Source organism: Dermacentor silvarum, chromosome 10, assembly GCF_013339745.2.
Source record: "Dermacentor silvarum isolate Dsil-2018 chromosome 10, BIME_Dsil_1.4, whole genome shotgun sequence".
NCBI classification, from domain to species: Eukaryota; Metazoa; Arthropoda; class Arachnida; order Ixodida; family Ixodidae; genus Dermacentor; species Dermacentor silvarum.
The window spans coordinates 79,040,515-79,062,890 of record NC_051163.1 but is presented as its reverse complement, the minus strand read 5'-3'; the positions used below and the strand labels follow the sequence as shown (position 1 = coordinate 79,062,890).

The 22,376-nt window shown below is 49.4% G+C and overlaps 1 protein-coding gene across 7 annotated transcripts in view; it reads right to left on the bottom strand.

The window, feature by feature from the left end:
* The window catches only part of LOC119431658 (voltage-dependent calcium channel subunit alpha-2/delta-4-like), a 236,642-nt gene extending 214,706 nt beyond the window's left edge, over window positions 1-21,936 (bottom strand). For 6 of the 7 annotated variants that reach the window (XM_049657697.1, XM_049657698.1, XM_049657695.1 and 3 more), the window contains exon 1: window positions 21,287-21,935. In XM_049657697.1, coding sequence (XP_049513654.1) covers window positions 21,287-21,501 — 215 coding nt within the window. In that variant the 5' untranslated portion in view covers window positions 21,502-21,935. Of the gene's footprint in view, window positions 1-21,286 lie in introns of all 7 variants that reach the window. The other variant, XM_049657692.1, reaches the window with a different exon arrangement.
* Window positions 21,937-22,376: the final 440 nt, after the last annotated feature.

The following is a 22,376-nucleotide window of genomic DNA, read 5'->3' as shown; positions in this document are numbered from 1 at the left end:
GCAGTCCGACCCCTGCTGTCCGACCCCTGCAGTCCGACCCCTGCAGTCCGACCCCTGCTGTCCGACCCCGCAGTCCGACCCTGCAGTCCGACCCTGCAGTCCGATCCCGCAGTCCGATCCCTGCTGTCCGATCCACTGCAGTCCGATCCACTGCAGTCCGATCCCGCAGTCCTGCAGTCCGATCCACTGCTGTCCGACACTGCTGTCCGACACTGCTGTCCGACCACTGCTGTCCGACACTGCTGTCCGACCACTGCTGTCCGACACTGCAGTCCGACCCCGCACGACCCCGCAGTGCAGTCCGACAGTCCGACCCCGCAGTCCGACCCCGCACTCCGACCCCGCAGTCCGACCCGCAGTGCTGTCCGACCCGCAGTGCTGTTCGACACTGCTGTTCGACACTGCTGTTCGACACTGCTGCCCGACACTGCTGCCCGACACTGCTGCCCGACACTGCTGCCCGACACTGCTGCCCGACAGTGCTGCCCGACAGTGCTGCCCGACACTTCTGCCCGACACTTCTGCCCGACACTTCTGCCCGACACTGCTGCCCGACACTGCTGCCCGACACTGCTGCCCGACACTTCTGCCCGACACTGCTGCCCGACACTGCTGCCCGACACTGCTGCCCGACACTGCTGTCCGACACTGCTGTCCGACACTGCTGTCCGACACTGCTGTCCGACACTGCTGCCCGACACTGCTGCCCGACACTGCTGCCCGACACTTCTGTCGACACTGATCCTGTACCCAATACCATCACACAGAGCAGTTGTTGTGGACACCTGCTTCCGCATGAACTGCAGGCATATTATGTTTGACTACTCTATATATAGCTACCTGTCCTCTAGAATGCATTTTGGGGAACTGTCGCGTATGTGCCATTTCAATGTGTTAAGTACGTCCAATACAAGTTTGATGTGTGTTTGTGCTCCTGCGTGGTGCTTTTCTGTCTTTCTTGAGTCATCCTGCACCCAATGAGACACACACACGCAGCAGTAGTCAACATACGTTGGAAACGCCGGTTACTCAAAGAAGCGTTCAAGTGATTTCATTGCTTCTGGATGTGGTACCATTGATGGCCATGGACCTAACACTGTGGCTAGATAAGAATGTTCGATGTGAATCAAGTAAATGCAGTTCATATTCGCGGTGGTGTCTATGTGCAGTGTGCTTGGACAGTCGACGGAGGAGGTGGTATACATCCTCGCTGCCATGACCTCACGAACATGCTGTCGAGGACACGCGCTTAATTCGAATTCAAAAAGCGTTTTGTCTAAGGAGTACTGAGACGGCGACGATGCGAGAGACTGTCAATGCGCCGTGATGTCAGCCATTCCTGCTTCCCACCAGGGCCCTAAGGCTAACAACAACCAATCCGAAAATAATTCGGGTCTAAATATTTACATTAAAGATGTTTATTCTCTCTCTTTACATGCGTACGCCATTAAGCAACTTCCGCAGAGTAAGCCAGTCGGCATGCGTTAAAGGTAATATTCAAGACAACTTCTGTTTAGTGTACAATGAATGAATGAATGAATGAATGAATGAATGAATGAATGAATGAATGAATGAATGAATGAATTTATTAGAAGGGCTAGCACTTGGCCCTCTTTTTGGAAGGGTAACAGGGTCTGTGCTCGACATCTCCCAATGAAAAGATCTTCCTTACGAGAAGGATTTGGCTTCGCCTCAATGCGCATAATACCGCCGTGAAGCACGCTTTACAAGATCAAGAAAACCTCAAGTGTTTTGTTTGATGGCACGTTACCCGTCGCGTGAAACTGGACAAGAATCAGAAAGGTGGAAAGGTAAAACTAGCAGGCGCTATAACAAAAAGTGCAAAGCCCCCACATACTAGCAATAAAGAATATCGCGCAATAGTGTTGTCGGACTTGGGCAATCTTAAATAAGAAATACATATTAAGAATGAGTTGCCGCTGGCATAAACAATTCGCAATATAACACAGCTCAAAGAAAATAAACAGTGAATAATTAAGAGGAAAGACCAAGAGAACAATTTAACACTAAGCACTTGTTTTAAGTAAAACATTAACTCTCATACAAACACCACCGCAGTTAAAATGAACGAAAAAGACGAAAAAGATGAAAGAAAAAGACGCGAGCGGTATTACAACGGAACACAATAGCGTCTTTCTACCGAATATATTAGAGCTGGCTGCGCAGCGGTTATCGATCTCGGCGCTTTCCTTTCCCGTCTTTCATAAGCTATCGCGAGTACCTGCGCCCACTAGTTTAATGCGACCAGAAATGGTCTAGTTAGCACTCTATAGTTCTGTAGGCGGAAGCTGTCTGTTCGTCGCTATTTCAGCTGAGCACCAGACGACGACGCCCCTCCTCAAACACGAGACCAAACTAAACGCTATCGACCAAACGCTGGTTAAGGCTAAACACCACGAGTAATAGCACTAGTCCAGCAAGCATAACAGCGGACCGTTAACGCAAGTAGCGTGACTTGACTTGCCATGAGGCTGCGCATTGGTAATCGTGCATAACCTTTGTTGCTTCAAGGTACCAGATGTTAAACGGCGAACGTACTCGTCGTGACCGACTTTCAGGGTGACATACGTGGCAAAGGGTACCCGAAGTAGGATACAAATTTACGTAAATTACAAATTTACGTACATGTTTACGTAAATTACAGGCCGCGTGCTCAGGCTGTAGAAATATGCAGCTTCTTTCGAGATCTACCTTAAGTCCCGCTAACTTTCGAAGACCACTGTACACAGAATTTGTGCGACAACAAAAATGAATAGCCGGAAAGCACCGACTTCACTAGCGATATTCGCTGCACAGTCGCGAATCGTCCAAACAGACCGCACGACCATCTGACAGCTTTTCCGGTCTTTCATGAAAGGCACGAACAAGGAGTCCGCGAGAAGTCCATGGCGACCGGACATACACAAGGAGCCATTTCAGATCCACTTCGCTTTCGTTTCGTGCAGTGGCGTCTGGTGCCACGCCCTCCTACAAGTTTGCCTGCCTCTCCTATATCCCCAGTTCTCTCTCTCTCTCTCCGCCTCGCACCACTCTCCGGTTTCTTTCAGTCCTGCGAAAGCCTCTGTTCAGACAAACCTCCCGTGAAAACGCCAGGGCTCAAACAATGGCCGCAGGACAATGGACGGCGCTCGAAAAAATCACCGGCTAGCGCCACCGCTTGTGAAGCAGTCACTTTGGCCGCTGCGCAATGGCTTCGACAGTTCGCGAAGGTTCGAATAGGAGCACTAGAAAAGCGCGTCCTTTAGAAATAAAACAAAGACAGTCGTCCGTGTTCCGCATGTCAGATAAGAAAACACTGGAGAAAGGCTTTGGCAATTATCGTCTTCGTTGGCCTTTGAAGCGCTGCTTATATATTTTAATTTTTTTGCCTACCATGCCAGGTACGGCGTTGCTGCTGCTGCTGTCTGCTGCTCGATATGTCATCATAGCGGCGTATACATTTGTGGATCTGTGTACGAATCTGGTATGTGCGCCGAATGAAGGTACCAGCGAACAGGCTTATAGAAATCATGTATGCTGACATGCAAGTGCAAGTGAATGCACCCCCTGTTCTACGGAAGAAACAAATAAATTCCTGCATAAAACCTGAACCTATCAAATCGAAAGAGCGATGAATTGGGCCAGTTGGTGGCTGTTCATAGCTTCTTGCGCTGTGTACTTAATCAACTTTGCTTTTTTTTCTTGTTCTTTTAGCCTTTCGCATTTTCTCCGCCTATTTGATTCTTAACCTTAATATGATGCGTCACAAGATACGCATAAACCCGTTGTGAGCCTGGGCACCATCCGTTGTCGTCGTCTTTGTGTTCTTTGCGTCCTCAATATTAGGTACACAGCGCAGGAAAAATCTTTGAATACAATATGGGCTCGCAGTTATCTCCAAAGCCCACCGACCTGTTCTTGGAATAGCGGAATATACTTAATGAGTGCATGCTTCGATTTACTTGATTTTCTTTGATTTCGCCGTTCGGCATATACGTTTCCATTCTTGGGCAATCTTTCAGATTGAGTATTTGCCGCTGTGACACAGGAGGTGACACAAATCATTAAAGTTGCACGAGAATTCTTCCCTCTTTCTGGGGCTAGACGTGCCAAAACCGTTGCACTAAATGTCACTAAATTAACCGTTTCACTAAAGCGGAGGAGGGCGCCAACGGACAGTGCTTTGCTTCACATTCCTCACGCTTCACATTCGCTTTTCCATTCTAACATGTGCGTTTGATTTGCATAATTTTTCTCTTTTTTTGTTTCTTCACCCCCACAACTGTGTTCGAGAAAACCCCCCGCTGCAAGCACGGCCACCACGTTCATTTTTTTTTCTTTTCACCGCGAAAACGAAAAACCCGACAAAGTGAACGACAAACACCGCAGGGAGGCAAGATCGCGCCGTCCGGTAATTGCGCAAGACTGCGGTATAGGCACAGCTAGCGCTCTTGTCATGCGATGCGTGCGCGTCCGACGTCCGCTTCGGCCGTCGTCTCTTCGCTCATCCCCTCGTCCCACACTCGTCCTCCCCTCACTAACCTTCCTCATTCCCCTCTCTCCCTTTTTACCCACCCCCCTCTTCTCTCTGTTCGCGCACGCGAGGTGCGAGCAGCAGCCGCGAGCAACCACGCACGCGGCGTCAAAGGGCTGGCACGCGAATTACGACGTTCCCTTCCCTTCCCAGGAACCTCCTCCCCCTCGTCTAACACACCGCGCACGCACTGTCCGTTGGCGCCCTCCTCGGCTTCTTGGCGCGGCAACTGGGTACCGAATCGCGTAAGCACGTCACGTCGGGGGACAAATCGAATTCGCCTGAGCGGTAAGCACAGCTAGAAACCGGGAGCTTGCGGGAAAAGTAGGGAAGAGTGGATGGGCGAGGAGGGGAACGTTGGGGGGGGGGAGGCGTACTTCGACAGGACGCTGCGCTCTGACGGCTGGGAGAAGCGCTGCCTGGGTCGGCGAACGTGCTTGTGTGTGTACGTGCGTGTGTGTCTGCGTGTGTGTGTTGGTCGCCGGTTGTAGTTCGACGAAGAACTGCTGTCCCGCTTTCTGCTGCGGTTTTCTCGCAGTCTCCCGTCTGCTTGCACACCTCCCCCCTCCCACTTCCCGCTCCCATAGCTAGATTTTCGGCGAGGTTTTTCGAGTGCTACGCACGGCCGACCGGAAGCGCGCCGTCAGGCCGATGGCTGGAGGCATTACCAGCTAGAGGAAGCCAGCTTCCGGTTCGATTTGCTCCGGAAGGAAGCGAACAAACTCGAAGCAGGCGTTCTTACATGGCAGTAAAGTAGGGCAGATGCAGGAGTGATGGCGTGGCTTTTTTACCTAAAGTATCTTCTTAACTGGCTATATGGCCTGTAAGGGTCAATGCGAAAGGAAACGCCTGATTCACATTGAAGACTGGAAGCTATGCTCGCAGTTGTATCAAGTAGATGAAATACTAGCAAAGGGGCACGTCTCTTGAAAGGAGAATTTTTGGCAATTATTAACCAAAGAGGTTCGATATTCCTTATAATTGTCGAACTTTTCTTACCCCTTCTTGTTATTTACTGAGGTTTATGTAGGAACGGCGAGATAATTCAATTCGCTGTGACGTCGCATAGAGCTGTTTTGAGAAGTTCACTGCGATCATTTTCTGCATGGCACACAAGACGCGGGCTTGCTCTTGATACAAGTGGCTTACTTGATATTGAAATACCACGGCATCAAAGATCGTGCGTACAATCTGTTCCGATTCAAGAACTCCCTAAGCGGCATGCCAATAACAATCCCTTATATCTACGTTTCGCCTGAACTAACTATTGGTTTGCTCGACCGGTTAGTTCGACCGAAGTCCTTCTAATTTCCTTCAGGTGGGTTTTAACCGCATTCAAGAAGTATAATCCGTTAAACAAGTTTTGTTTTCATGCATTCGTTGAGCTCTCCTTTGATGCCGCACCTTCACTAGGAACTGACCTTCAGAATTCGTGGTTTGGCAACACAACCAGTGGTTATGATGTAACCAACTGACTGTTCTGCGTTCTACTCAGCTCTCAAAGCCGTAGAAGGTGTTCCTTCTGCTACTAACGCCGATTATCTGACCTATACGGCTATACGTTCTCGGACATTACTAAGTGCATCCGAACACTATAGTCCGGGCGGACGTTTGGGCCGTGCTATAACAACTTTGCTACTACCAACTGCTTACTATGCTACTACTAACTACTGTAAACTACTATACTAACTACCTGCCAAAGCCCTGCAACTACTATACCTAGAAGTGTTAACTAGAAGTGTAATAGTGAAACTAACTAGTAATACCATTACTATTGCTGCTAACTAGTAGTCCTCACAAGCTTGCAAGCATACCAAGAGCCCTACGCCGCATGGATCTTATGTGACGAGCCTGCGATGCGCAGGCAAATCTTTGACAGGCTATGGACAGAGCGTTCTTAGCATTACTTACGTCAAACGCAAACACATTGCGTAACATTACGGCGCGCATCCCTCGAAGCCGCTTAGTTCACGTACGTGAACGCAGGTGTAGATAAAACGTGAGTGGACAAGACGTCTTCTGGTGGCCCGCGTCAAATCTGTCCAATATTAGCACACATCCAAATTCTCATAGTTAGGGCGAGAACTGGGGATACTGTAACGGAAGACATTCCAGAATGGTGGCGGTACAAACCGAGAAAGAAAGCACAAGATGATGACAGCTTAGAAACCACCCAGTTCAAGCGCGTCAGCTGCGCTCCTGGGCTACAGGGTCAATCCAGACATTAACCATCTGCTTTGGATATCCGCGGGCCTTGCAGTACTGCGCCGAGGACGCAAGGTTAGACAGGTCCACTCTCTTAACGACTGGATCTGCCCGCCAACATACCTGGACGCCCTAGCAGTAATCGGCTCCCTGTAGGAGTTGGTGATAGCTGCGGACCTTCAGGGCAGGTATTATTTCATTTTACCACGTAGGCCTGCGTGCCAGCCCCTATAATAAAAATGTTCGCAAACTCACTCACTCATCCTGCCGGTACCATGCCGACGCGTCTCGCCAGGCTTACGGACGCTGTAGCAATTATGCTGCTGACAACGTCATAAATGCCGCACTATTTCCGAAAGTGGGCACGCTACTTGCTCATAATTCTTCAGTCAAGAGAGTTAAGAGGAAGCTAAAGCTTTGTTCCCCATTCTGGCCACCAACGACAGACACAGTGCAGTAGTCGTCGTCACAATTCGTTGGAGTCTCGGGTGCAGCAATGTTTCACACCGCTTTATTTTTCAGCGCCCGTAAACATTAGCTACGTTTATCTCACCACACAACGTACGTTGACACAGTGTACACAAACCATGACAACCCAGTAGCGCATCCGGAGTTTACGCAGTGAGGACAACGCTATATTTTTATGTACTTAAAGCGTTTACGTTTGCTTGACAATACTAATCTAATACGTCTAACTTATAGGGAGAACGGTTGCATCTAAACGTGACGACGAACCTTCGCCACGTCCCGTTTTGGAGACCGTATATTGACACGTACACATGTTTATCTTTCACCGGTGGCCGCTTTCAACATTGGCTGACAAATGTTAAACGTTATCGCTTCAAGTGTAACTTGCTTTTGTAGGCACAGGTTCGCCCAATAAAGAATCAGTTTCGTCATTCCCAGTTTTACGACTGTTTGCTTCATCGTCACTACTACGTGACATCTGGTGGAGGTGCTGGGTATCGATCCCAGTACCTCTCGCATCCTGCGATACAGCCACACAAGCCATCGCCGGACCACCGCCTACCACCCGCAGACGAATGGCCTCACCGAGCGCCTAAATAAGACCATCGCCGACATGCTGGCCATGTACGTCGACGTCGAACACAAGACGTGGGATGCCATCCTTCCGTACGTGACCTTCGCATACAACACGGCCGTGCAAGAAACGACGCACATGGCGCCGTTCAACCTTGTCTACGGAAGGAACCCGGCAACGACGCTTGACGCCATGCTACCGGACGTCACCGACGAAGAAAATCTCGACGTTGCCACCTATTTGCAGCGTGCCGAAGAAGGTCGACAGCTCGCCCGACTGCGCATCAAGAACCAGCAGAGGACCGACAGCCGACACTACAACCTTCGACGACGCTACGTCGAGTACCAGCCCGGTGACCGTGTTTGGGTCTGGACTCCGATACGCCGACGAGGACTTAGCGAGAAGCTGTTACGTCGCTATTTCGGACCATATAAGATCACCCGACGTATTGGCGCACTGGACTATGAGGTCGTGCCAGACGGCATTTCGCAATCACAGTCATCCACGTGGTGCGTCTTAAGCCTTTCTACGCCCGCTGACAAACTTAGGTACTTTGTTACTTTGTTATTGTTTTTTGTTATTTTGTTTATTACGCATGGTTTTGTTTTCGCTTTCGTGTTTGTTTGTAGCATCGGGACGATGCTTTTTAAGGGGAGGGTATTGACACGTACACATGTTTATCTTTCACCGGTGGCCGCTTTCAACATTGGCTGACAAATGTTAAACGTTATCGCTCGGCGCAGGACGCGCCTGCATTGGAAGCTTCTCGGACGTTATCAATGCTTCTATCCGTCGTCTGTGGTCACCGACGCCCATGTAATCTGATTGTATGAGCGACGCGAATTGTCTAGAACTTTCTGGAAGACACGCGGGCATCAGGGATTAATCTGGAACCTTCGATGACTCAGGTATAAAAGCCGACGCGTTTCGCCGCTGATCAGATTTCGACGATCGCCGACTGTGTTCGCCGCTATCGTTGTGCTTCAAGTGTAACTTGCTTTTGTGGGCACAGGTTCGCCCAATAAAGAATCAGTTTCGTCATTCCCAGTTTTACGACTGTTTGCTTCATCGTCACTACTACGTGACAATATTATAGGAAACTTCGCGCGAACCATGAAGTTTCCTACAAAAATTACTAGAGGGAAATCCGGCACTGTGAACGTTCCACTATCACGAGAATGATGGTTAGTCTGTGGATATGCTTAATCTTCTCGCTTCAAGCGCTTTCACGACGTTAGTTCTTAGGCTTTGACTTTCTAAATTTCCCAGCATACGTGCCTAATCCTCGCAACTAATTGCATTTACAAGACAGCATGTTGTTAACGCATTCTACCGGTGCTAACATATGGGGCAGAAACTTCGAGGTTAACAAAGAAACTTGAGAACAAGTTAAGGACCGCACAAAGAGCGATAGAACGAAAAATCTTAGGACTAACGTTAAGAGACAGGAAGAGAGCGGTGTGGATCAGAGAACAAACGGGAATAGCCGATATTCTAGTTGACATTAAGCGGAAGAAATGGAGCTGGGCAGGCCATGTAATGCGTAGGATGGATAACCGGTGGACCAATAGAGTTACAGAATGGATACCAAGAGAAGGGAAGCGCAGTCGAGGTCGGCAGAAAACCAGATGGGATGATGAAGTTAGGAAATTTGCAGGCGCAAGTTGGAATACGCTAGCGCAGGACAGGGGTAATTGGAGATCGCAGGGAGAGGCCTTCGTCCTGCAGTGGACATAAAATATAGGCTGACGATGATGATGTTCACGATTATCAGTTTGCAAAGTCACAAAGCCGTTCGAAGCTGGAAGGACGAAGTTCAGGAAAAATCCACGCGCAAACCACCACACACCCACGCTGACTGAACGATAGCGCAAGGCCTGTTTACTTCGATCCATGACGTCATGCTACCTGGCCCGAAATTTCCGTAGCCAAGGCTGGCGTGACGAAAGCGGCGACATTAAAATCACCACGGCTTACTCGGGAGAGTCCCCATTAGATTCTATGGCAGTCGGGCCAGGTAGAATGACGTCATGGATCGGAGTGAACGGGCCTTGCGCTATCTAGGTACAGTTGGCTGAACCGAAAAATACTCGCACATCCCGTATGCGCCTAGCGTCAGAATTTGTAAGAAACTCAACGGCGTGAACAATTCGCTCCTGCCGTCACCCTCGCGCCTCCCCTGTCTCTTTCACTCTCTCCTACACTCCCCTCGAGCATTCTTGCGATTCCGGGAGCGGCGCGCTGGGGACACAGGAGAGCGTGGCCCGCGGCAGCGCAAAAAGGCGCACACGGCAACTGCACGGAGACGCGCGCTAGCGCCGTCGACTAAAAGCGACCGAGGAGCGATTCTTTGCTGCCGTTGTCGTCGTCGTAACATCTGCCGGCGATGGCCCCGCGAGACTGCGGCTCTTCGGGGGCCGCGGCCCGTTTTAGAACGACCTCCTCCCACCCTCTTCCGTTCGCTGCGGCGAACGATGTTCGCAGCACCCGACGCCACCTTCCCTGTGCGCTTTGGGCACCGGCTTGGAGGCATCGTGTCCTGCCGCGTGCCTAAACGTGTTTATTCTGCCTTCGTTTTTATATTCCCCCTCTCCCCTTCACCTCTCTAACCTTCTCTCATGTTACTTCTTGCTCTTCGCTTGTTTCTTGCACGCCGTGCAGCTTCCCCGTGGCTGACCCTCTCTTCCTGTGTTTACCGGCGACCGCTGCCAATACGACGGAAGGGCAAGCACTACAACATTCTTGCATGCCTGGCGTTTTCTTTTCTTTCGGAGATGACCTTATCACTGGCCGCAGCTTGAAATCAAGGTGGAATCAAAAACAATAAGCAAAGCACCGCGGCATAGAGGGCGAGGACAGAAAAAGAGAGAGAGAAAAAAAAGAGATGAAAGGCAGAGGTGTTAACTAGGTTAACTGTGCGGCTGGCTACCGTACACTGGAGGAAAAGGAAAGGACAGCAAATACGAGGAGAAAATAAGACAGGAAGAGAATCTCACTCGTCATCTACGGCTTGGAGTAGTCGTTCACCAATGCCGACTCCTCCCTCATCGGAATGGTCAGATGTCCCAAATGTGAAGTCTGTGGGTGCAAAGAGACAATTGCGCGCCTTCTGCGAAATCGTGCACAAATGAAAATTGCTCTTCACAACGCTCGACAGGCTTGACAACCGTCCACTTTGGGAAGGCCACTTCTTAGACCCTGGTCGCAGCCGCACTCAGCTCATCATCATCATCAGCCTATATTTATACCCACTGCAGAACGAACGCCCCTCCCTGCGATCTCCAATTACCCCTGTCTTGCGCTAGCTGATTCCAACTTGCGCCTGCAAATTTTCTAACTTCATCCCCCCACCTAGTTTTCTGCCGTCCTCGACTGCGCTTCCCTTCTCTTGGTATCCATTCTGTAACTCTAATGGTACACCGGTTGTCCATCGTACGCAACCTGCCCAGCTCCATTTTTTCCGCTTAATGTCAACTATTAATATCGGCCAACCCGTTTGATCTCTGTCCCACACCGCTCTCTTCCTGTCTCTTAACGTTAGGCCGAACATTTCTCGTTCCATCGCTCTTTGTGCGGTTATTAACTTGTTCTCGAGCTTCTTTGTTAACCTCCAAGTGTCTGCCCCATATGTTAGCACGGGTAGAATGCAATGATTGTACACTTTTCTTTTCAGAGACAGTGGTAAGCTCCCAGTCAGGATTTGGCAATGCCTGACGCATGCAATCCAACCCAATTTTATTCTTCTGTAAATTTCTTTCTCGTGATCAGGGTCTCCTGTGAATAATTGACCTAGATAAAGGTACTCCTTTACAGACTCTAGACGCTGACTGGAGATTCTGAATTCTTGTTCCCTTGCCAGACTATTGAACATTATCTTTGTCGGTTAGCTCCCAGTCAGGATTTAGTAATGCCTGTGGTATGCACTCCAACCCAATTTTATTCTTCTGTAAATTTCTTTCTCATGGTCAGGGTCCCCTGTCAGTAATCGACCTAGATAAAGGTACTCCTTTAGAGAGTCTAGAGGCTGACTGGCCAATCCTGAATTCTTGTTCCCTTTCCAGCCTATTGAACATTATCGTTGTCTTCTGCATATTAATCTTCAACCCAATTCTTACACTTTCTCGATTAAGGTGCTGAATCATTTGCTGTAATTCGTCTCCATTGTGGCTGAATAGGACAATGTCATCTGCAAACCGAAGGTTGCTGAGATATTCGCCGTTGATCCTCACTCCTAAGCCTTCCCAGCCTAAGAGCTTGAATACTTCTTCTAAGCATGCAGTGAATAGCATTGGAGAGATTGTGTCTCCTTGCCTGTCCCCTTTCTTGATAGGTAACTCTACTTTTCTTGTGGAGAACCAAGCTAGTTGTGGAGTCCTTGTAGATATTTGCTAAGATTCACGTATGCCTCCTGTACTCCTTGATTACGCTATGCCTGTATGACTGCTGGTATCCCTACTCAGCTCGGTTTGGTCTAAAAGCGCCGTGATTCTTGAAAGCATCGGGACAGAATGAAAAACTCCTGTCAGTTGCCTTTCGGGTGCTCGTGCGAACGGCAGAAAGGTAGGCTGAAAGCCTTATCGTAGGGCTTTCCGAACTCTGTTACGCCGATAGGTACTCGCCAAAATGTAAGATATCGCCTGGTGAAATACATCCTTACCTCCAAAAGCCTTTCGCGACTCTATAGGTTTCTCGATATCAGTGTATGTGTGGCGCTGTTATTAAATATTCGGGGATAAGCTGTCCTTTGTTTTTTTTTTCGGACAAATAACGAGCCGGAAGGAATAATCACGAAAAAGAAAACGAAACAAAATGGAGGCACGAAAGGCAGTGGTGGCCTTTTACGCCTTCCTTTCTGCGAAAGTTATCTTCCTAGAAGCATTATTTATGAGGCCAAGAGCGGTGTTTCAATGCAGAACTTCAACACGGATACTTTCATTCCCTGCTAAGCCCTTCCATATCACCCCATCAAACCACCGTGGGTGATGGTTCAACCTTCGGTATGCCTACCTATCCCCGGCATACTAAAGAAATCATTGGTTCCCATTAGCGGACTAATCCACAACCTGCTCTGGCATACATCTGTTCAGAATACCAGACCTATGTTCATGTGTACACTGACGGATCCGCGTCACCAAAGGCATCGACAGCAGCTGTGGCGATACCAGCCCAGCAGATGATTCGAGGTTTCACTCTCGATCACAATTCTACATCAACCGCTGCAGAGCTTGTGGCCATTCGGGAAGCGATTTGCCACATCTGCGGGGAGCGATCTCAAGAGTGGTTCCTTTTTGGCGGACTCAAAACCCACGTTGAAAATTTTGGGATGCTTCCTGCGCCACACCGTATATCAGTTTCTGGCACTGCAGATCACCGAGCTATTTTGATGCGCTCAAGGAAAACACCGCCGAATAACGTTCCAAGGGATCCCAGTACACTGTGGGCTCAATGGTAATGAGATGGCCGATGCTGAAGCAAGGCGCGCCCTCAGCAATGGCCTGTGTACTGTAGTGCCGTTCTCGAGACCGTACATCACATGCCTCCTGTGGGAATTAATGAGTAGTGCCACGGGAAGATACTGGGCCCAGCCAGACGCTCGTCACGTCCGCCTTAAAAGGCTGGATCCCGATATGCACTTTTCTGTTCTGCGTGGAAGTCCACGCCCTCATACCTGCCGGATACACAGACTACGACTAGGCGTCGCTTTCACGCGCAAGTACTTGCACGTCATTGGATGGGCAAACTCCCCGGACTATTCAGCGTGTGGCGTTGTAGAGACTATAGACCATGTGCTCGTGGTGTGCCTTGTGTATGCGCGTGAAAGACGGACACTGGCAGCTACCTTGAGGCATTTAGACAACAGAGCACTGTCGGAGGACCTCCTGCTAGGCGCATGGCCGGAGAGTCGGCAGACGACAGAGGCAATGCGTGCTCTTTCACGTTTCTTAGGCGACAGGGGCCAGGACTCGTGCTTGTGATGGTAACATTCGTGCGATGTGTTCTTTCACGTCGTTTCTCCCATAATCATCCCCCATTATGACCCTCTTTCTTTCCCTCTTCTCTTCCCTTAGGTAGAGTAGCAAGCCAGATACTGCATTTCCCGGCCGACCCCTCTACATTTTGCAATCAATAAACTACTTCTTCGTGAGGTTCACCTAGGCATGTCGCTTTCGTCAGTGTCTAGCTCCATTTGCGGTGTTCCGTAAACGCCTCCCGCCCCTTGAAAGCAAGTAGCGAAGGGTTTATAATCAATCAGTCAATCATTCATTCATTCAATCAATCAACCATTATCAGACAATAATACAATTAAATGTACAAACAAAATAAATGTAATACAGACAGAGATCCCAAGACAAAACTGTCAGGGGGACTTCCTGTTAGTACATGTATAAAAACGCAGAACATAGGATTAGCAACTAAGGTAAAAACAGCGCGAAAATACAAATAAACGCAACATAGGTAAATATCAATACATTCATATTTCCAATTTCATATTAGGTTTGCCTCCCGTAGCGAATATGTCATCAATTACAGATTCGGTCTTTGCGATGAACGGTAATTCAAAAGTTTACCTTACACGAAGAAAGAAAGTGCTTCATACTTTATGCTGCTAACTTAAGGGACCTGTTAAAACCGCTCTGCTTACTGAGAAACATTACGACACAGCCCTTTTTTATTTCAATTCTTTTAGCAGCATTACGCTTGTGGAACAGTGGTACCGCGCCCGCACCACAGCCGCGGATTCCTGGATCGATCCCAACTAATGAAGAAATGTTGCTGACTCATATCTCGCGTCGATGCACCTAAGAGGCGAGATAGCCAGCCAGATTCACGAAAGAGGGTAGGAGTGCGTAAAGAAACGCCCTCGCATATGTTCACACACCGGATTGTCCCTGGAGGTCAATTATTAGGACAGTGGGCCTATTTCGTAGAGAGAGATCCGAAAGAACACCAAAAGGCAGGGAGGTCGAACAGAACGGAAAATCTGGTATACTGGGATAAGGGGATGTAAAAAAAAAATAGAGATAACAAGTAGAAGAACGAGATAAACAGGGGAGCCCGGGCACAGGATATACCAGTCGGCCAGAATCACCGCACGCTATCACAGCACACGATCACGTTCAGCATATTAAACACAAATTAAGGACGAAGCCCTTGGTGCAGGTTTGTTGTCCTTAGCAATTGTAGTAAACTAAAAAAAATAATCGAATTCTCGGGTATTACGGAACAAAGCCACGTTCTAATTATGAGGCTCGGCATAGTGACTCTAGATTAATCTTGACCAGATCCGGGAGTACCTTAAGGTGCACCGAAATCTAAGCTTACGAAAAAAATCTTTCTAAGGCGTTAATATTCGAAGTGTCAAAGCGGAAAAAAGTATGTATGTATATATATATATATATATATATATATATATATATATATATATAAACACATCTAGATTAATCCAGAGCGGTCGTTTCTGTGCCTACACCGTACGGCGAGGCCAGTGAATGGAGGTACAAATATGACAAACGGCCAACTACTAAGTAGATTGCGTTGGTACAGCTTCGCAGACAGATTCACGAAAGTACGCCGACATACGAACAACAAAAAATAATGCTGTTGCGTCTATTACATACAGTCAATCACAAAATTTCACGGCACACGAGGCCTGAAAAAAATAAAGAAAGCTGAATATCTGCGCAGTGTCACAACGCAGCCTAGTATTCGCATGTACGGGCTCTACCAGTATATATGGGAACAACATTGTGATGTTCGGTTTTACCGACTACAGTTACAACAGGCTGCTCGGAAATTGAACGTTTTTTTCTTTTGAGATCCCGTGGTCCGTAAACTGTTGTGTTCGGCCGTGCGTAGTAGTCACTTTAAAGAGCCGCGCAGAATTAACGAGAACGAGCGCGCGCTCGTTGAGTGCAGCTTTCGAGGCGTCGGCGAGGCGAAATTGCGCGCCAAACCTGGCGCAGGCGAGAAAGCGCGCGCAGTCCGCGTATCGGTGACAAAAAAGCCGGGAAAAGAAGCAAAGGGGTCGAGAACAGGCGGCACTGCTCAAACAAGGACACACTTTTTCAGGAACGGTTGCGAAACGCCGTCCCGGGGATCTTCGATCAATCTTCGTCGCGGCCACCAAACTTTTTTTTTGTTTTGTTTTTTGCTGCCTCGCGTGACTCTGGCTTATTGATTTGATCAACGTGTTTCTTTATTTTATTTCCCTCTCCATCGCTCCTTCTTATTTTTTCTCTCTCTCTCTCTGTGTCTATTCACTTTCCGTTTCCAGGGTGCCGGCATCGGGAACGATGACACATTGGCGGCAGCTCCAGAACACATCTCGTTCGCGTCCGGATTTTTTACAAGTTTGCCGCCGAAGACTGATGGTGAAGCCGGATTAGGTGTCGTCGGCTCGCATACGAACTCTGACGTAAGAGGCGCCCCCAACAACGGCTTTCGTAAGCACAAAATATTGCGTGCATTCTGTCGAGAATCGGTTTTTGTGCGAGAAGAAGAACGCCTTGGGCGTTCAATCTATCTATGTTAAGTACACAGAAAGTAACAATAAATAAATAAATAAATAAATAAATAAATAAATAAATAAATAAATAAATAAATAAATAAATAAATAAATAAATAAATAAATAAATAAATAAATAAATAAATAAATCACGCAGATAAAGAGGAAACTGAACGACAGTTGAAGTGAAAGGGCAAAAAATACATTCAAGGAAAGAACACGCAGAACCCATGCACTGAGGAAATCAATGTTATACGAAGCATTTTGAACGCAACTAGCTTACAACAGCACCGTTTGGTGTTCTGTAAGTCATTACCAGATAGTCCAACGTCAAGATACACCAACGCCAAGCAATTGCGTGTTTGTGGGACGCGAGCATGGGCGTCGCGACAGCAGCAATGAGACGACAAGAGCTTTAGTATATGACGGTGATGGCACGACGACTGATTTCTTGAACTCCTGCGAAGCAAGTTCACAACCGGTTTTACTACGACTCGGGCCGATCCCTAAGGTGGAGCAGTCGAACACAGCGCCTCAATGCGCTGGCTGCCAGAAGAGACGAAAAAAGTTGGCTGAGGTTTAACTCTCGGGTAAGCCTAGTTATCACGAGCGAAAGATCTGTTGGCTTGGTTTTGCACAGACTATGCACACAGTGCTTCATTAATGCACGCTTCCGCGCTTTGTAAGCTTCTGTATAGCGTGCTAATCTGGCCTCCCTTTGCTCCAGTGTTTCAGCAGCCAACTTCGCCTTTACTTATTCACTGCATGCTTAGAAGTATTCAAGCCATTAGACTGGGAATACTTAGGAGTGAGGATCAACGGCGAATCTCAGCAAGTTTCGGTTTGCAGATGACATTGTCCTATTCAGCAACAATGGGGAAGAATTGCAGCAAATGATTGAGGACCTTAACTCAGAAAGTGTAATAGTGGGGTTGAATATTAATATGCAGAAGACAAAGGTAATGTTCAATAGCCTGGCAAGGGAACAATAATTCAGGATTGCCAGTCTGCCTCTAGGGTCGCCAAAGGAGTACGTTTATCTAGGTCAACTCTTCACCGGGGACCTCGATCACGAGAAGGAAATTTACAGAAGAATAAAATTTGGTTGGAGTGCATACGGCAGGCATCGCCAAGTCCTGACTGGGAGCTTACACCACTGCCGTGCAAAACAAACGTGTACAATAATTGCATTCTACCAGTGCTAACATCTGGAGCACAAACTTGGAGGTTAACAAAGAAGCTCAAGAACAAGGAAAGCGGAAAGACCGATGGAACGAAAAATGTTAGGCGTAACGTGAAGAGAGCGGTGTGGATCAGAGAGCGAACGGGGATAGCCGATATTCTAATTGACATTAAGCGGAAGAAATGGAGCTGGGCAGGCAACGTAATGCGTAGGATGATTAACCGGTGGACCATTAGAGTTACAGAATGGATACCAAGAGGAGGGAAGCGCAGTTGAGAACGGCTTAAAATTTGGTGGGGTGACGAAGTTAGGAAGTTTGCAGACGCAAGTTGGAATCAGCTAGCGCAAGACAGGGATAATTGGAGATCGCAGGTAGCCGGAAATGCTGATTGACCTTTTCGCAAAGAGTCCAAGTATTACCAGAGGAATTGCGGCGGCTGAGTGAGGTACCGTACAGCAAACACTGTTCTAACAGCGGCTCCGAAGCACAGTAACACTGTTCCGTGATCGTTTTAGATTAGCCGATGCAACCCGCATCGGCTAATCTGTGAAAAGAGCGCGAGGTGAGGTGCTCGTTCGAACCTTTCGTCGACGTTAGTACAAGGAGGACTCCTTCACTAAAGAATATGCGCTGTAAAGTGTAACGGAATAAGCTCCTACAATCTGTGCCGCTCCTTCAATATTTTTATCTTCGTTTCATAATTTTCTTTTCACTCAACCTGGTCAGGGTTGAGCGCGGTTACGTTTTCTATGTCTTTTATATTTAGCCTTTGGTGAACATTTGTTACCCATTGTTATCAACAATTTTTTACTGCTGTTCTTTGAACTGTTATCAATCTGCGTTTCGTTGTGTATATGTATTCTTAGTCTTTCGAATGCTTTTATTCCCCCTACACTAATGTAGGGTACTGTAAATAAATAAATAAATAAATAAATAAATAAATAAATAAATAAATAAATAAATAAATAAATGAAGATTGTAGCGTCAAGGACAGCAGTTCGGTGTTGGCTGAACGCTCCGTGACGACCGCCTCAAACTTTTGACTACGTTAAGGATTATTGGTTCAGTTCTACTTATTATTATTTACAGTAGAAACGATAAATGCGGCAGCCAATTTTATAAGAAAACGGGACCGCTGCCACAGTCCATAGCGTCAAGGGGAGATGACCCGGTAGCTTGAATATGGCGTCAGCACCAGTTTACTCGGATTGCAGTCATGACAAGGCTTACTTGCAATGTGAGTATTTTTACTATCAATGCAGCTCCACCAAAACTGGTCCTCTCCCCCCGTGGCCTTGACTCCAACTTCAGGTCACTGACGCACGGCTGCGCGTAACGTGAGCGAGAGTATTTTTTTTCCCCAATATGATTTAGTACATCCGGACAGATGCTCTAGCTGAATGAGGTCTGAAGTCCTACATCTCGCGGCAAGTTCAAGTCTACAAAGGAGATAACATTTCACGCCGGGCAATACTGCGATGAGAATACAATAATGCAAAGGCCAGTCTGTTTGTGATTGAAACTACGGGGCATTCTGGGTCCATGAAGATTAAACATTAATTCTGCACTGTGTGCAATGAAAGTACTTCTAACATCTTTTTTAGAAATAGTGGCCTTAATGAGACTGTGAGCAGGTTGAGCGTGAGTGCCCATCTGAGGATGTATGTGCCGTTTGTGTAGATACGATAAGTTGCAGCGAGCACCTGGATTAGCATGCATAAGCCGTCAGCCAGGCAAACATCCCGTTCTTTCATTAAAGAAAGGATTTCCCTGTAGTCACTTTTAAGCTATGCAGCCCTGCAGCAAGACTGTTAGAAAGAGCGAGAGAGAGCGAGAGAGGAAAGGCAGGGAGGTTAACGAGAGGGGAGCTTCCGGTTTGCTACCCTGCACTGGCGAGAGGGGAAAAGATGAACACGAGAGACGTGCTCTCTATTCGGCACGTCATCACCTTCCCACCCTGCCCGTTTTAATCTATCTTAACATCCAAGAAGCGCAGCGTCAGCTGAATGCCTCTTGCGGTGGGCATTACCACGCTTTCTTCAAGAAACACGCGCATTCAGTGACGTTTAGGAAGCCTTTTTCTGTCAAAAGCCGAATATACACTAACAAAAAGGCCAGCTAATTTACGCCCAGGCACAAAACTCTCGAGTCTTCAATTGTTGCTGAAAAGACGGCAGCTCAGGGCCAACCATAGTGGTGCCGGGGCGAAGCGACGGACTTCTTCGAGCGTGAAGAGACGGCTAAACGCCGCCGCCCAACGAAGTCGGTGTACGAAGCGCGCGGAACACGCGGCCTCCCCTCAGTTTTTAAACCAGCGAACGACCAGGCTCCCGCCTCCTTGTGAAACGAGATGCGCGCGGCGTAGCGTTGAAAACCAGCAGCAGGCAGCGAGCGCCAGCTTCATTCCTAGCAGAGGAGGAGCGCGCGCGAGGGTGTAAGTGGTGGGGGAGGGGGGTACCGGCAGCTGCTGACTCCCAGTGCGCAGGCGCCGCAGCTCGCGCGAGCGCCGAGGACGCATGCGCGTAAGGTTCGGGCCGCGGCCCTCGCGTCGATGCGACGAAGCAGCAGCAGCAGCCCTACTCACGCTCCGGGGCCGATGTTCTGACCCTCCCCTCGCCTGACGTCGTTTGCTTCGCCGGCAGAAAGAAAGCTGCAAACTGCAACACGCTTTTCTTTCTTTTTTCTTTTTTTGCCTGCGAAGATCTACGCATCGTGCGCTGGATGAACAACAGTAACCGGAAAGCACGGCAGCATGCTGGATGCTCTTAGCATAAGTATTTGTCGGGGAGACCCGGGCAGTGTGGAACGAAACGCGATGCGATCGAGTTGAACCCGTCGATTGATGAACTATTCGGGAGTTCTTCAAAAGCGTGGGTCGCTTTTTTGCAACGATACGCGTACTCCGCCGAGAAAGCGCGCGACCCGGGCACGTGACCTTACTCGCATCTATGCGCGCTCTTCTAACTCCGGTAATGAGGCGTAATCAGCACGCCGGTAATCAGCAGGTTAGGTGACTTGCAGAAATAAGCGTCATGAATAGTTGCTAATCTTCCAGATGCGAAATGCACCATCGCTCCACAGTGGGGAGTGAAATGTAGCAGCGCGCGTAGGAGCTGTTTTTGTTGTTCTTTTTTTACGCAGCTGACGTTAAGGCAGCTAAGTGTTGTGTTATTTTGATCGTTACGTTTTTAACGCGCGTTACTGGCGGGGTCGTAAGGATGTCTGACGAGTGCTGGGTCGTAGCGTTAGCACTTCAATGTCGCCGCCCTGTGGGAAGAAGCACGCGTGATTCAATCGCCAAGTAGTCCGCAAGGCATATTTCGGAGCACGCCAAATGCAGTTCCAGTCAGCTCAGCTGCGAAACAGCCGTATCCCGGTGTTTCTCAAAACGTACGCGAAGCCAAGCGCAGTTACATCCCGGAACTTCGACCGAAACCCTTCACTCTCGGGTCTCACCCATAGCAAACCAGTTGCACCTGTTTAGCGCGACACATGCAAAATACTCGCCTTGGGCGGCGAGACGTGTGAAGGTGCAACTAACGCGCGTAATAATGTGATTTTGTAATCAAGCGGCTTTCAGCATGCGTTAGTAAGGGCGGATTCAACCACGAGAACCCGTTTAAGGCAGCAGCAGCAGCAATCGAGCTCGCCGTTCAGATTTGTAGGTGCGACTTCTCTCGCTTGCACCGGACCCTGTCGGTGAAGCACCGTTCCACCAGCTCTCGTTCGCGGTTCGGCATTTGGTTCCAACAGAACAGTTTCCGAAACTAAGGTGAGCGCTTGCGGGTTGTAGATACGCGCAAGAAGGTACTCACTCGTTGGCTATTGCCTCTGTGCCGTTCGCGTCGGACCCGGCGAGCAGCGGGAGCACCGAAGCCACCAGGAAGAGAACCACTGGCGACGACGCCGAAAACCAGTAGCCGCAGGGGCGGCAGCAGCACGATTTGAGGCGGTTGCGCAGTAGCAGCGGTAGTCTGGGTCGCACGTCGGCCGGCGGCGTCCAGCGCTCAGAGCCGCGGCTGATCCCCATGGGTGTCGACACTCACGTGGGAATCCCGACGCACGCGTCCATCGGCCGACGACGGTGGGTTCTAGCCGAGCACCGTGAACGCATCACGCATGGCGGCCAAAGCCGGCGCGGCAGCTCCGGCTCGCGCGCCGCCGCCGACACCGACGCGCACTCGCCGACGACGGCATCACCACGGCCGCCCCGCGCGAAACGAGCGTGCAAAATTCGCTCGCTGGCCCGAGCGAGCCCGATCTTGCACCGCGGCAAACGGATCGCACAAATCGGCTCGGAAAACGTTGCACAGCACAAGCGAGGTAGACGAATCCAGGAGTGCGGAGAGACGGAGATACCGGTGCGCACACAAGAACCTTCCCAGAGCGGCGGCGACGGTAGCACACGGCCACACACGCCCAACCCGGCGCTCTTTTCGGCGATAAACCGCGGCGCTAACGGAGAAGAAAAAAAGAAGCAGCGGCGCCGAGAGAGAGGGCTAGCGTCGTTAGCGTCGTCGCCGTTCGTGGCGCGCTTGCTGGCTTGGCTGCGCCGGCTGACGCTGCGAGCCAACACGAGCCGGAGCCGGAACGCGGTGCGCGCTGATGAAGAGTGAGAGAGAGAGAGCGAACGCGAGCGGTGGGTTCAGCTCTAGCCTAAATTTTTTTTCTTCCCCCGCACGGTGTACTTGCCCGCACACTACCGGCGCCTAGTGGGGAAGCCGACGCAGCGCAGCTGCCTGCAGCGCCTCGCTTCTCTGCACGACAGCATCGGCTCGTTCGATGCCTTCCACGGGAACGGGCTCCGAGCGGCTGCCTGTTCTCTCGCAAAACTCGATGCCAACCACGTGACCGGAACATCACGTGTTCCCGTCCCTGGCCGATGACGTCGCACCTTTGTCGTCG